This window comes from Carlito syrichta, unplaced genomic scaffold, assembly GCF_000164805.1.
Source record: "Carlito syrichta isolate Samal-C Ts95f unplaced genomic scaffold, Tarsius_syrichta-2.0.1 Scaffold75492, whole genome shotgun sequence".
Classification (NCBI taxonomy): Eukaryota; Metazoa; Chordata; class Mammalia; order Primates; family Tarsiidae; genus Carlito; species Carlito syrichta.
Genome location: NW_007019588.1, coordinates 217,038 through 231,558, shown reverse-complemented (window position 1 = coordinate 231,558; position 14,521 = coordinate 217,038). Strand labels below are relative to the sequence as shown.

At 38.3% G+C, this 14,521-nt stretch overlaps 1 protein-coding gene across 1 annotated transcript in view; it reads right to left on the bottom strand.

Annotated features, from left to right (window-relative positions):
- LOC103255724 overlaps nucleotides 1–13,359 on the bottom strand; it is a 108,539-nt gene extending 95,180 nt beyond the window's left edge. The window contains exon 1 of the mRNA XM_021710106.1: nucleotides 13,202–13,359. Within this exon, the coding sequence (XP_021565781.1) occupies nucleotides 13,202–13,359 (158 nt within the window). The remainder of the gene's footprint in view (nucleotides 1–13,201) is intronic.
- Nucleotides 13,360–14,521: the final 1,162 nt, after the last annotated feature.

Here is a 14,521-nt window from a genome sequence, read left to right as displayed (position 1 = left end):
GAGGTAGAGCGTGATTGTACTGGAGAAATCATTTATCTCTAAATAATTTTGAGAATCAAGCATGCTTGAAAAGTCTTAAAGAAAAACTACTGTCTCTTCCTTCAAACAAATAGATTTGTGTGCAATTCACTATTCATTATATAACAATGGGAAACTGAAGTTTTCGTTGCCTATATTTAATTGTCATTAGTTAGCATGAATCTCAATTAATTAATTAGCATTTCTGAGTGAAATATGTTTTTCCTTTTTCTGCATTTCTCTGTAAAATTTGCTTTCATTTCCTCTCTGTGCTTTATTTTTTGCCTTTTTATCACAATTTTAACATCAATAAAGAATCATTATTTAAGTGAATTTTACTTACCTGGTTACAGTTCACATTTCTTGAGATGTTGAAGACTTTGCTAACTTTGTTCTTCCTTACTTGTATCTGTTTGGAATGGCTAGCTTGGCAATGAAAACAAAACTATAAGAAGTTTAAAATCTCTACTATAACTGCCAGTTGTCTTCACTTCAATATCTGTTTGATATTGGATTTAGCCTTTATTTGGTTAACCTTGTGGGAGAGGGAACATGGGCAATCACAAGCTAACTTTTAAAATGTCTGCCTGAAAGTGACACCTATCACAGGAGTTCACAATTTCATTTCCAGTTCAGCAAGATGGGATATAAAATACTATCACAGAAAAGAGCAACAAATTTAATTATTTTCAACCTACCATGTTTCATTTTTTTAAACCTACCTAGTCACTTAATCCCCAGAATCTATCATGTAGATAGATGGATAAATACAGATAAATATCAGTCTGTTTTTTTTCAAAGATAAAAATGCCATGTAAAAGCAAGTGTATCTGAATCTTAAAATAGGCTAAAAAAAAAAAAAAAGGAGAAGTTAGCATTTAAGAAAAGTCAATCAGAGAAGAAGTAATTTAATGAGGAGATGAGTTTGGAGTAGGATTTTGAAAAGAAATCAATAGGTCATTATATAAAGGGTCATGTGCAAAGTGAAGGCAAAGGAAGGTGTGGAAAGGAGGCCAAGAGGAGAGAAGGTTTCATTCAGGGTATGTGAGTCTTTGGGGTTTAAGAATTAGATTATTGAGATGGTTAATAAAGGAAATGAGACTTGTGAACACTCAAAGTTTAGTATTTGATTTCATATATGAATAAAATGGAACCATAATATTTTACTGATTGAGTTGTTACAAATTTAAAATAACACTATGATATATGCATTCACTATTGGGTGAGTATAGTCAGTGAGGTCAAGGTGTTCATTTAGCCATCTAGTGACTTCCAACTATTGTGTATACTTGTGTGTGTATGTGTTTCTGTATAAATTTAAAATTAGTTTATTATGGATACATTGAGCAGAGGAAGATCCAAGATGGCCACTGGGGAATAGTCGACTTACACCTCTGTCACCAAGTGGAACACAGAAGATAGACCAGTAAACTCAGGTTGCTTGAACAACTTTTGATGGGGGAGGCACCCAGATCCCACAGAGGTCTCTTTGAAGACACTGAAATCAAGGAGAAGAGAAACTGGATGACTGACATGAAACTTGGGCACCCTATTCTTCCTGCATACCAGGCCTGCATAGGGCCTACAGCACTACCATGTTTGTGAGAGGGTGTGAGTGCTCTTGAAATAATCTGGGTCAGTTTTCCACTACCCAGTCATGCATGGATCATTAGTCTCATGCAGAAGGAGTCCTGGTTGGGCCACAGTGGTGTGCAGCCAGAATTTATGCAGATCTGGGAACTCACTCATGCTTTAAGCACTTGTGCCAGTTTATCAACAAGGGCATGACACCTGTGGAGCTAGGAATACCCTGTGCTCTCAGTGCTGGCAGCAGTCAACCCCCAGTACACCTCCACACAGAGCTGAGAAAGTACCTCTGCTCTCAGTGCCTGTGCCAGTCAGCTCTCTCAGTGCATGCTGCCCACAAGCAGTGCCTGGCAGCCAGTACCCAGGCCAGGAAAGCTCACCTCCCTATTGCATTTACTCAGTGCCTGCCACCAGCATCTGGTGACCAACCTTTTCCCCTCCTGACGAGGAAGGTTTTCTTGTCAACCTCATGCACCCAAAGGTCGGGTCCCTCCATGACAGAGAAACTGCTGTCTTTTGAATACTGAGTGAGGAGTTGGACTGGAGAGGGGGAGATATAAAAGGCAACTGGAGGTACCACTTTAAGGAAAAAGGATAAATTCTGGGGTGTGAATGGTGAACAGCTGCCAGAAAGTCCATCTTCCCACCTAGTCTTTGCATTGAGCTCCCAACAAGGGTCAGAAAGCAGTCTGACTGATGCAGATCCACAATGGCCACAAAGGAGCAGCAGACTGGTGCTGCTCTCACTGATCAAGGCAGGGAGTAGGGACCATGCTGTCAATTTACAGAGACATCCTGAACACTGTTGGATGGGTGAAGCACCCTGTACCCAGCAATGGTCTCTTTGAATGCACAGAGATCAGAAAACAATGGTAGATATGAGAATCTGGGCATTCCCATCCCCTGCTGTATACCAGGTGCACACAGAAAATGAAGCCCTGCCCAGTGGATGACAGTGACCAAGTGTACCTAAGATGTTTTGGGTTTGTTCACTGCCTTCCAGCTGTGCGTGAGTTGATGGTCTCACATGAGAGGAGTCCTGGTCAGGATACAGTGGCAGGCCCAGACCCTAAGTGGAATGAGAAAAAAAAAAAATTCCATACTGGAACAGCAGCCATGAGTGCAGTTTCTGGCAGTGGAATCTGGCAGCTGGCTTCCAGACAGAGAAGGCCCACCTGCAGAGTGAACATTGCTAGTATCTGGCCCATCTTCCCAGACAGTTTAGGAAGAATCGCCTACAAGGTGGATCCCCTTCACCGTGATAGTGATAGGGAAATCACTGTTTTCAAGAGCAGAGTGTGGACTTCAGCAGGGAGGGAGTGACACAAAAGACTCCTGAATTTTTTTTGGTGGGAAGGCTTCTGGGCTACAAACCACAAACAGTGGTTGGGGGGTCCCATCCATCCCCACTCTCCACAGAGTGCTGCCAGCAGGGGCTGTGAGAAACTCACTACAGTGTGGAGCAAGAAACAGAAGTAAGTGTCCTCCCTCTCTCACTGAGTGACCTATATCGAACGGAATAAAAAGAGAAAGGAATTAGAAAGAGAAAAGAGAGGTCTGTTACAAATGAAGCTAACCAATGAAAAAATATAGGCAATCCTCAGATTGCCTGTAAAGAGATATCAGAGCACAAACAATGGAAATTCCCCCAAAAGACCTGACCAGATGACAGTCAGAGAAATTAAAGATTGAATAGCTAAAATAAATAGAAAGAACCAAGAGAAACTAGAAGCAAAACTCACCAAAGCCATACAGGAAGTAAAAACAAAGTCAGCCAAAATCAGAATAACTCATTCTGAAATAAAGGAAATGAAAAACTTATCCTGGACATCAAAAACACAACAACAAACATAAGAGGTAGTATAACCAGGCAGAAGAAAGAATCTCAGAGTTTGAATTGCAAAATATGGATTAACCCTGTCTGTCAAAAACATAGGAGAAAAACTCAAAAAGAAGACAAACCTATGTCTGACTGATATTCCTGAAGTAGAAAGGGAAACTGAGAACATCATGGAGCAAGTATTCCATGAGGTTATCCAAAAAAATTTCCCACATTGTGCTAGAGAGGTGACCATTCAAGCACAAGATATGCAGGCTTCTCTTTCTTCTCTGCAATGTATCACATGAGAAGACCATCCCCAAGACACATAGTAATCTGCCTCCACAAAGTAAGCATGAAAGAAGAAAGTCCTAAAGACTGCAAGAGAGAAAAGTCAGACTAACTAGTGGGGAAGAATCATCAGAATTGTTCCAGACTTATCTACAGAAATACTACAAGCTGGAAGAGACTGGTGTCCAATCTTTAATGCTCTTGAAGATAAGTAATTCCAGCCAGTAATTTCCTACTCCACCAAGCTAAGCATCATCAAGGATGAAGAACTAAAATCATTGTCGTACATCCAAACACTAAGAGAATATGCCACCTCAGACCATCTCTTCAGGAGACACTTAAGAAGATGTTGAACATAGTAAAAAAAAAAAGAAAAGAAAAGAAAGAAAGAAAATAAAAAGTAATGGTCATACCAATCACAGGCAAGTACAGGCAAGCACAGAGTCAACAGAGCATACAGAGCACGCACAAAAATGAAAATACGCACATACATGAATACAAAAGCAACCCCCAAGAGCCCTATGACAAGGATAAGCTCTCACATTTCAATAATTAATTTGAATGAGAATAGACTAAATGAGCCACTAGAGAGATATGGGGTGGCATCCAGGATAAAGAAGCATGATGAAACTGTCTACTGCTTTCAGGAAGCTAATCTCACTGCAATGGATCTTCATAGGCTCAAATTTGAGGGCTACAAAATGGTCTTTTAGGCAAAAGGAAAACAGAAAAAAGCAAGGACAGCTGTTCTGATGTTAAAAAAGAGATTTGAAATTATCAAAAGTTAAAAAGGACATGGAAGGACACTACATAGTGATAAAAGGCTCAAACTGTCAGGAAGAAACATTTATCTTAAATATATATGCACCCAACACAGGAGAACTGAGTTTTATCACACAACTAAGTAAACATTTGTTCTCACACAATCATAGATGAAGATCTAATAATACCCACTAACAGCTCTAGATAGATCATTGATGCAATAAATCAACAAGAAAATCTGAAACCTTAACTTGACCCTTGATCAAATGAATTTGATAGACATCTACAGAACACCTCATCCAGTGACTACAGAGTATACAGTCTGCTCATCAACACATGGAACATACTCCAAGATCAATCATTCCCACATCAAACGCAAATCAAGCATGAACAAATTTTGAAAGATCAAAATAGTACCATGCAGCTTTTTATATCACAGTGGAATAAAAATAAATAACACCACCAACAAGATACCCTTAAAACACACATAGACATGGACACTAAATCACATGCTACTGAACAACTTCTGATAACAGAAACTCTGGGGTGCCATGAAACAGTGCTAAGAGGAAAATTCGTAAGACTACATGCACACTTCAAGAAAATAGAAAGACCACAAGTAAATAACAACATCACACCTAAGAAAACTGGAGAGGCAAAATCAAGAATTCAGATCATAGCCAGTCTCGGTGGCTCAGCCTGTAATCCCACCCCTTTGGGAGGCTGAGGTGAGTGGATTGCCTGAGCCCGAGGGTTTGAGACCCGCCTGGGCAGTGAGACCTCATCTCTACACTAAATCAAAAAATCAGCCGGGCGTGGTAATTCCGGCTGTAATTCCGGCTACTTGAAAGGCTGAGGCGGAAGGATCGCTGGAGCCCAGCAGATCGAGGCTGCGGTGGCTGGGAGCGGCCACTGCACTCCAGTCTGGGCAACAGAGTGAGACTCCAACTCAAAAAAAAAAAAAAAAAAGAATTCAGATCATGAAGATAAAATCACAATCGCAGTATATAGAAGACAAAAATATCACAGAAAGGATTAAGACAAAAAGCTTTGAAAGGGTAAATAAGATTGATAAACCCCTGTTTAGGTTGACTAAATCAAAAGGAGAGAAAATTTAAATAAACACAATTAGAAATGTAAAAGATGAAGTCACAACTGAACCTGGAGAAATACAAAAGATTATCAGAGATTACTGTGAACATCTATATGCAAATAAACAAGAAAATCTAAAGGAAATGGAGGACTTTCTGACATCACCCAAACCCCCCAAGGTTGAAACAAAAAGAAATTGAAACTTCAAACAGACTAATACAAATCCAAGAAATTAACTCAAGTCATAAGAAATCTCCCCACCAAAAAGCAAAAAAAACCCCAAAACAACAACAACAACAACAAAATCGGACCAGATGACTTCCCAACTGAATTCTACAAAACATACAAAGAAAAGCTAATACCAGTCCTACTGAAAGTATTCTAGGCAATCAAGAACTAAAGAATTCCTCCCAACTCATTTTATGAAGCTAATATCATACTGATACCCAAGCCTGGCAAAGACTTAACAAAGAAAGAGTATTACGGACCAATGTCCATGATGAACATAGACACAAAAATTCTCAACAAGATTGTAGCAAATCAGATTCAACAACATATTTCAAGGATCATCCACCATGACCAGATGGGCTTCATTTTGAGGATGCCAGGCTGGTTCAGCATCGACAAGACCATAAACGTAGTTATGCACATTAACAGATATAAAACCAAGAAAATCTAGCATCCCTTCTTGATAAAAACACTTGAGGACCTAGGCATAGAAGTAACTTTTCTCAAGTCAGTAAGAACCATCTATGAAAAACCCACACCCAACATTTTGCTAAATGGGCAGAAGCTAAAAGCATTGCCCCTAAGACTGGGAACAAGAGAAAGATGCACATTATCACTGCTATTGTTCAACATAGTGCTGGAAATACTAACCAGAGCAACCAGGCAAGAGAAGGAAATCAGGGGTATCTAAATAGGAAAAGAGGAAGTTAAATTATCCCTCCTCATGGATGATATGATTTTATACCTTGAAAATCCTAAGGAGTCAGTCAAAACCCTCCTTGCACAGATAAACAACTTTGGTAAAGTCTCGGGTTATAAAATCAATGTGCAAAAGATTTTTGCATGTCTATACACTAGCAACAAGCAGGCGGAAAAGCAAATACAAAGCATAATCCCATTAACAATAGCCACACACCAAAAGAATGAATTACCTAGGCATCCACTTAACCAGAGAAGTGAAAAACATTTACAATGATAACTACAAAACACTACTCAAAGAAATGAAGGGTGACACAACAAATGGAAAAATATTTCATGTTCTTGGATTGGAAGAATCAATATTGTCAAGATGTTAATCCTACCCAGGGCAATCCACAGATCCAATGCAATACCCATAAAATTGCCAATGCCATTCTTCACAGAACTAGAAATTAAAATCAGAAATTCATATGGAAACAAAAAAAGAGCATGAATAGCCAAAGCAATCTTCAGCAAAAGGAACAAAGATGGAGGTATCACATATCCAGACTTTAAATTGTGTAATAAGGGTACAGTAATCAAGATGACATGATATTGGTACAGGAATAGGCACATAGACCTATGGAACAGGACAGAGATTTCGGAAATCAAGACATGATACCTCAACCAACTAATCTTCAACAAAGCCTTTGATAACAATAATTAGAAAGAGGAAACCATATTTACCAAATGATGCTGGGAAAACTGGCTAGCCACATACAGAGGAATGAAATTGGACCCCTACCTATCACCATATACAAAAACAATTCAAAATAGATCAAGGACTTAAATGTAAAACCTCAGACTATAAGAATTCTAGAAGAAAACGTAGTTAATACCATTCTGGGCAATGGAGTAGGAAATGAATTCATGAGCAAGTCCTCAAAAGCAAATTTAGGAAAAGCTAAGATAAATAGGTACGACTTTATCAAACTGAAAAGAGTTTACACAGAAAAACAAATAACCAAGAGAGTAAAGAGACAACCCACAGAAGAGGAAAAAATACGTGCAAGCTGTGCATCTGACAAAGACCTAACATCCAGGATCTACAAGGAAATCAACAAACTGAAAAAAAAAAAACCAAAAACAGTTCTTACATTAAAAATGTCATGAGTAGACACTTCTCAATGGATGACATACAACTAGCCAAAAGACACATGAAAACATGCTCAGCCTCACTAATCATCAGAGAAATAGAAATTAAAACTACAATGAGGTAACACCTACCGTTGCTAAGAATGACTATCATCAGCAAGTCAAAAACCAACAGGTGCTGGCATGGCTGCAGAGAAAAGGGAACACTACTACACTATTTGTAGAAATGTAAGCTAGTCCAACCTCTATGGAAAACACTGGTGAATTCTCAAAGAACATAAATCGCTCTACCAAAAAGATACCTGCACATGGCACATGCATGTTTATTATCACACTACTCATAATAGCAAAAAAGATGGAACCCACCCAGATGCTCATTTAAAAAAATGAACTGGATTTTTAAAAAATGTGATACATATACAAGATGGAATATTATGCAGACAAAAAGAATCAAATAATGGTCTTACCAGCAACTCAAATTCAGTTGGAGACCAACATACTAAGTGAACTATCATAGAAACAGAGACCTGAATACCACATATTCTCTTAAGTGGGCCCTGAATACTAGTCACATTAGCACAAGGGTCAGATTGCTAATCAAGGGGCATGGCGGGGTGGGGGAGGATGGAGGAGGAAGAGAGGCATATGCAACATAATGGGTACCTGGTCCACTACCAGGGAGAGAGAGGGCCAGTTAAAAGCCCAAACTTCAGCCGGGGTCGGTGGCTCAACCTGTAATCCCGCGCCTTTGGGAGGCTGAGGTGAGTGGATTGCCTGAGCTCTCGGGTTTGAGACCCGCCTGGGCAGTGAGACCTCATCTCTACAATAAAATAAAAAAATCAGCCAGGCGTGGTAGTGCATGCCTGTAATTCCGGCTACTTGGAAGGCTGAGGCAGAAGGATTGCCGGAGCCCAGCAGGTCGAGGCTGCGGTGGCTGGGAGCGGCCACTGCCCTCTAGTCTGGGCGACAGAGTGAGACTCCAACTCAAAAAAAAAATGAAAAAGCCCAAACTTCACTTGCATGTAACTAACTTATCTTGCAAACCTTCACTTGTACCCCACAACTTAAAAATAAAAATTAAATTAATTAATTAATATATTGGACGCTCAAATCAATGGGAAGGCTGGAAAACCAGGTTTGATGTAAAGCAGACAAAACCACATCTCAAACTTAGTTTCATGTAACAATTAGTCTGCTCTCACAACCTTCACTAGAGAGAAACCAATTAGTCCCTTGTTCTTGCTGCATTTAGTTCCCAAAACAAAGAGCATCTTGCACACAACTGAGAGTGGCGTCTAAGATATGTCCTAAGCCTATTTGCAGGAGAGTTAGACAAGCAATTGTTTGGCATCTCTCCCTGGACAGGGAAGCAGTTTTTTCTATGTCAAATCAGACTCTGAAAGTACAGAAACTCCAAATATGGAAAGTGGTTTAGATAGTGAATAGTTATCATTAATGGTGCCCATACAGATAGAAAGAAAAAATAGATGATATGAATAAATAATATTAAGAGATGGCAAGAGAAGAAATACAACTGGGTTTGGGGCTGTCTGTACCAGGGACGAAGGGGAACACACAAAAGGAGATAGGTGGCAAGAAAATCATGACATTTAGAGCCAAAGATCTTAGTCAACTTAGTCTAGGGATCTCAATAAATCAGAGATAATCTTACTAGGAAGATCAAAAGAGATCATCCGTGCGAATGGCCCACAATGCTGAGTGGCAAATGTCAGATGCAACAAATATTACCTAGCTACCTTTTTCCCAACAATGCCTTGGGTTGACAACAATGACAAAAGCCAGGACAAGAATTTCTGTGTTGTTCCAGCATTCACTGTCCTGAATTTCTCAGATGATAACTGGGAAGGAAATCAGAAGAGTAAAAATAAAATTGAGAGGTAAGTTTTGCTATTGCTTACGCGTAGACTATTTTCTAAAACCAGACTAGATTACATTGTATCCTATGACTGGCTTTGGTTTCTTCTGCACCAAGCTGCTAAAGACGGTCTCTTGAACAACTTAAGTGAGCAAGACCTTCAGGTCATACTCCCTTGACTTTCCTCTGCTTCTCCACTATTTATTTTCAGATAGATCTGGATAGTCCTACAATTTCAACTTCATTCTTCCTTCGAATCCTTTCTGGAAGGAGAAACAGAAAACAGCTACTCTAAAAATAATTCCAGTTAAAAAGCATTTGGAGTTGTAAAAGGTCTGTATCAAGGGCCAAAATTCAAATATCTTTATAAATATGAGCATCAACCCTTGGCTGACCACAGAAAATGGCAAGGGCCAAAGATTATTTGACCCTCCGAAAGGAGGAATTCCAGTTTAAATTGTTTTGAATCTTCAGTCAAAGTAAAATATAAATTAAGTCAGATAACTGTCACATTGTAAACTGCTGGCATATATTAGAGGTTTCTTGTCTTCTGTCCATCTGTTTGCCTCTGACCGCAGGTAAAAGCTCCCCGGCTGGAACTTAAGCAGCTATACACTTTATTTATCATTTAATTGAGGTTATGCAAGATATCATTTGAAAACAAGTGTCTGTAACTAAAAAGGAAGTCTAGATTGTGTCTCTCTTGTGTCTGAATTTTCAAGATTCTTTCATAAGGTTTTTATACATGAAAGACTACTATTTTCAAAACAATTCTACATACATTCTTTCATATGATCTTTTCAAACTTAATGAGGAGAGATACCACTTTGTATCCGTAGTCAAGAATATGGGTACTTACCATTTTGATTCTATAGAAAAAAATTATTTATATAACTATATATCTGAATTTGAACAAAGAGACTAATATTTTCTTCATAGTCAGTGCTTTTTTGCTAAATCTCTAATGGGCCCATTCTTCCTGGAAAAGAATGAATTTGACAATAGGAAAATGAGATCAATCAAAGTACATTGCGGACATGAACCTTCACCCAGGCCCCAGCATTCTTTTTTTTTTTTTTTTTTTTTTTTTTAGTGAAACCATCTGGAATTCTTTTTTCATTAGAATGCAATCCACAGCTTGTGTTCTAGCAAATAAAGGTGCTTCCATGGCCCTTCTGCTTCCCACCTTTCTTACCAGATCTCCCAGCACATCCAAAAAGAATTATGGGGTCTGATATTAAAGGAGATAATGGTAAACCATGAATCTGTGTTTTCTTCTTATTTCTTGATGTTCTAGAAAAAAAGAATGTCTCTAGAATTGTCCATTTTATTTGCAATAAAACCAATCATTTAAAAGTGTCATTTATATACAAACCCTGCAGCTACACCCATGCAGCTGGAACTTAATTTAATCCATTTACTCATTTAATTAACATTCAGTGAACACTTAAGATGTCTGCCCTTACTGGAAGTGTTCTGAAGTAGTAGGAGAATTGGGACCATCTAACAATCCCAGCAAGTTATGGACAACTCAAGCAAAAGAGAATTGGATAATAGGTAGTTCAAATATGTCATGGTCTCCTGTAGTAATATAATATCCAACACTAACTACTTTTGAAGTTCACAAAATATAGAAAGCACAATTTTTGCTCTTAAGAATCAAACCTATTACAAAAATTCTTATAGTTTATGTAGGCTTACATTAGCACTTGGAAACTTACACACACACACACACACACACACACACACACACACACACACACACACACACTGGGATATTAGTGCTTAAGACATTACCAGTCATAGTAATATGGAGTAAATTTGTTTCCCTTTGCCCTAATTTTCTGACCATCTAGTGTGGATAAATGAGTTACCTTATGGAATTTTTGTGAGTAATATGATAAAGTATATAAAACATAGAACACATTTCCTGGCATGTAGTAAGTATTCAGTAATGCTTGGTATAGGGATGGTGGTGGTGGTGATAATGATGATGATGATAACGATGCTACCTGCTATTTTATTTCTTTTATGTAAATACAAAAAATACAGTCGTGAAAGAAACAGAGGAGTAAAATATCAGCTATTCAATATCAAAATGACATTACTATGTCTTCTTCAAATTTTACTCATTACTTGAAATCTATTTTAGAGATATTTTGATGACATACTATAAGATTAGTGCAAAGGAATGTTAATCACAATAATCTTTGAAGCCCTACTGAGGGCTACAGAACTGTTCTATCCAAGCAAGAAGGGAGATCTTAAAATCAAGAAGAAACAAATAGGTTTATGGCACACACGCACCATATATGCTTTTATATGTACTGTGTAGTATGTATTAACAATTATATTAATTTCTTTGTATATTTGCAATTCATCCTTATAACAAACTCATAAACCAGTTATTATCTCCACTTTACAGATGAGAAAAATGGGACTCGGAGACATGAAATTCCCTGTCTTTACTCAACTAGTAATTTGAGAATGTAGGATGTAAATACAGTTATCCTGGTTCAGAAACAAACTCTTAACCATTAATTCTATAAAATACTTTTTAAAAGTGCTGACTATGTTTCAGATTTATATTTAAAACTAGACTCTTCTGCTGAAATCTATTTAAACATGGATTCTCAGGTTTCTCAACTATAAAATGGGTATGCTGATAATATCTACTTTAAAGAGTGAAGATTCAATGAGGTCATATTCATAAAAGCATTTAACATAGTGGTTTGTAGTTAAAATATGTGATATCGTTCCTTAATCAAGATATATTAATTGAACATTTTTTCTTCATTGATGCAAATAATTCAAAAAGAAATCTGTGTTATCAAAACCAAACAACCTACAGCTATTAAACCAAAGAAAACTTTTTCAAGTCCCTGGTGCCTCTGGTTAAGCCTTAATAATGGGAAAATTTATTACTATTATATAGTATTTTCTATATGTGAGGCATTGTTTTAAGTGCTTTTAAACACAGTAATTCGATGAATTATATTACAGATATTCCCATTATAGATTATGGAACATGGACAAAGAGATACTAAGTAATTCAAACTTGTGTTGTCACACTCAGAGTCCTCAATTTAACCACTGTGAAGTCCTCCCCTGAGTGTCCCAGTGGGGAAATCACTTGTTGTATCTGACCTTTTTCCTGCCTACTCCACTAAAGGTCAGTCCCAGATCCACACTCCAATCAGTATCTATAAGCTATTTGATATCTTTACTTTTATAATCAAGAGTATATATGTATATAGGTATGCATGTATGTTTGTGTGTATGCGTATATAATTATGAATTTTCTGTATCTTCTCTTCCTTCTTATTCTTCCCCCTTTCTATTTTTCCCTAAGACACCTTACAATAAAGGACAAAATAGTCCTTCCCTTTTAGACCTCCTCCTATAAGTTCTTTCTTAGAATGAACAACTCTGCTACTTCAACTTCCTCCAGTAAGGTGTTCTTTTCCACAAGGGGACCTCTAGCATGTCTGTGAAAATAAGAGGGCTCATGCCAGATAAATAGAGGAGCTGGTATAGAGATGTCAGGATACTGAGAAGAAAAAGCCTCAAAGCAGAGGCTGTGAGGACCCATCTCATATAGACATATTGGAACTGAGGAATTGTGGCTTCTATTTGGGTTAAAATATTTCTGTCATATTTCGCAAAATGAATGCCAGAAATAGAAGCCTACATACCTTTTCCATTTATAAAAACGCAACTCAAGGTTATTCTTTTCTTCCCACAATAAGAATGTGAGAGACTTGCACAAGGAAGGAGGGTCCAGGGTAGAAGGAGGGTTCTGAACAGTTGCTGAGCCTCCTTGAGGAGACACAGCAAGACCTGCCTGTCTCATGCCTTGCTTGTTCTTTGCAAAATTACAAGGGCAGGATTTGTTTCTCCTTTGTTTTCCCCGTCATGGCCAGCTGCCCCCCAACTGCTTCTCTGACTTCCTCTTCCCAGACTGACTTTTCCACTCTCCACCAGTCTATTTTCAGAACAATGTGTGTCGAGGGTCCCTCCTCCCACAGAAGCTTGGCACAGGCTGTTCACTCTGCTTGCAATGCTCTGCCACCCACCTCACCAGTGAACTCCTCATTCTTCTGACTTCAGCTTAGCCTTTCCAGAGTTCTCTAACTCAGCCAAATCCCCTCATCTTAGGTTCATTGCACCACTGTGACTTTCCTTTGTAGAAATTGCTAACGATTAAAAATTTGCATTCTTGGATGCATTATTTAATTAACTTCTATCTCCTCTGCTAGTCTCTAAAATCTTTCAAGGGAGAAGATTTTTACGACTGTTGCATCCCTAATACCTAGAAGAGTATCCAACTCATGGGTATTCAATAAATATTTGTTAATGGAATTAATATGAGTTGACGACTCTCTACCACTCCCTGGCGTGTTCGTGCTCACCTAGTCCAAGCATGTCTTTCTTCCTGTTCACTCTATCAAGGAACTTTTACCAGTGGGTTTTGTGTATAATTTTATTTAAATTATTTTTAATAAATTTTTGTTCTAAATTTAATTCTTTTTTTTTGATTTGGAGTCTCACTCTGTCGCCCAGACTGGAGTGCAGTGGCTGCTCCCGGCCACCACAGCCTCGACCTGCTGGGCTCCGGCAATCCTTCCACCTCAGCCTTCCAAGTAGCCGGAATTACAGGCACGCGCTACCACGCCTGGCTGATATTTTTATTTATTGTAGAGATGAGGTCTCACTGCCCAGGCGGGTCTCGAACCTGCGGGCTCAGGCAATCCACTCACCTCAGCCTCCCAGAGGCGCAGAATTACAGGCTGAGTCACCGAGCCCAGCTAATTCTTTTTTTGTAATTAATTTTGCATTGTATTTCATTGCTGTATTTGTAATTTTATATTGTGCTTATTTTGTGCTACATATTGTTTATTTAAAGTATATGCATTAATCCACTCAATATTCAACAGTCCTGTGTGGAGGGTTTTATCATATTTCACTGAATCTGAGGGGCATTGATTATAAGATACACCAATATTTTGTAAATT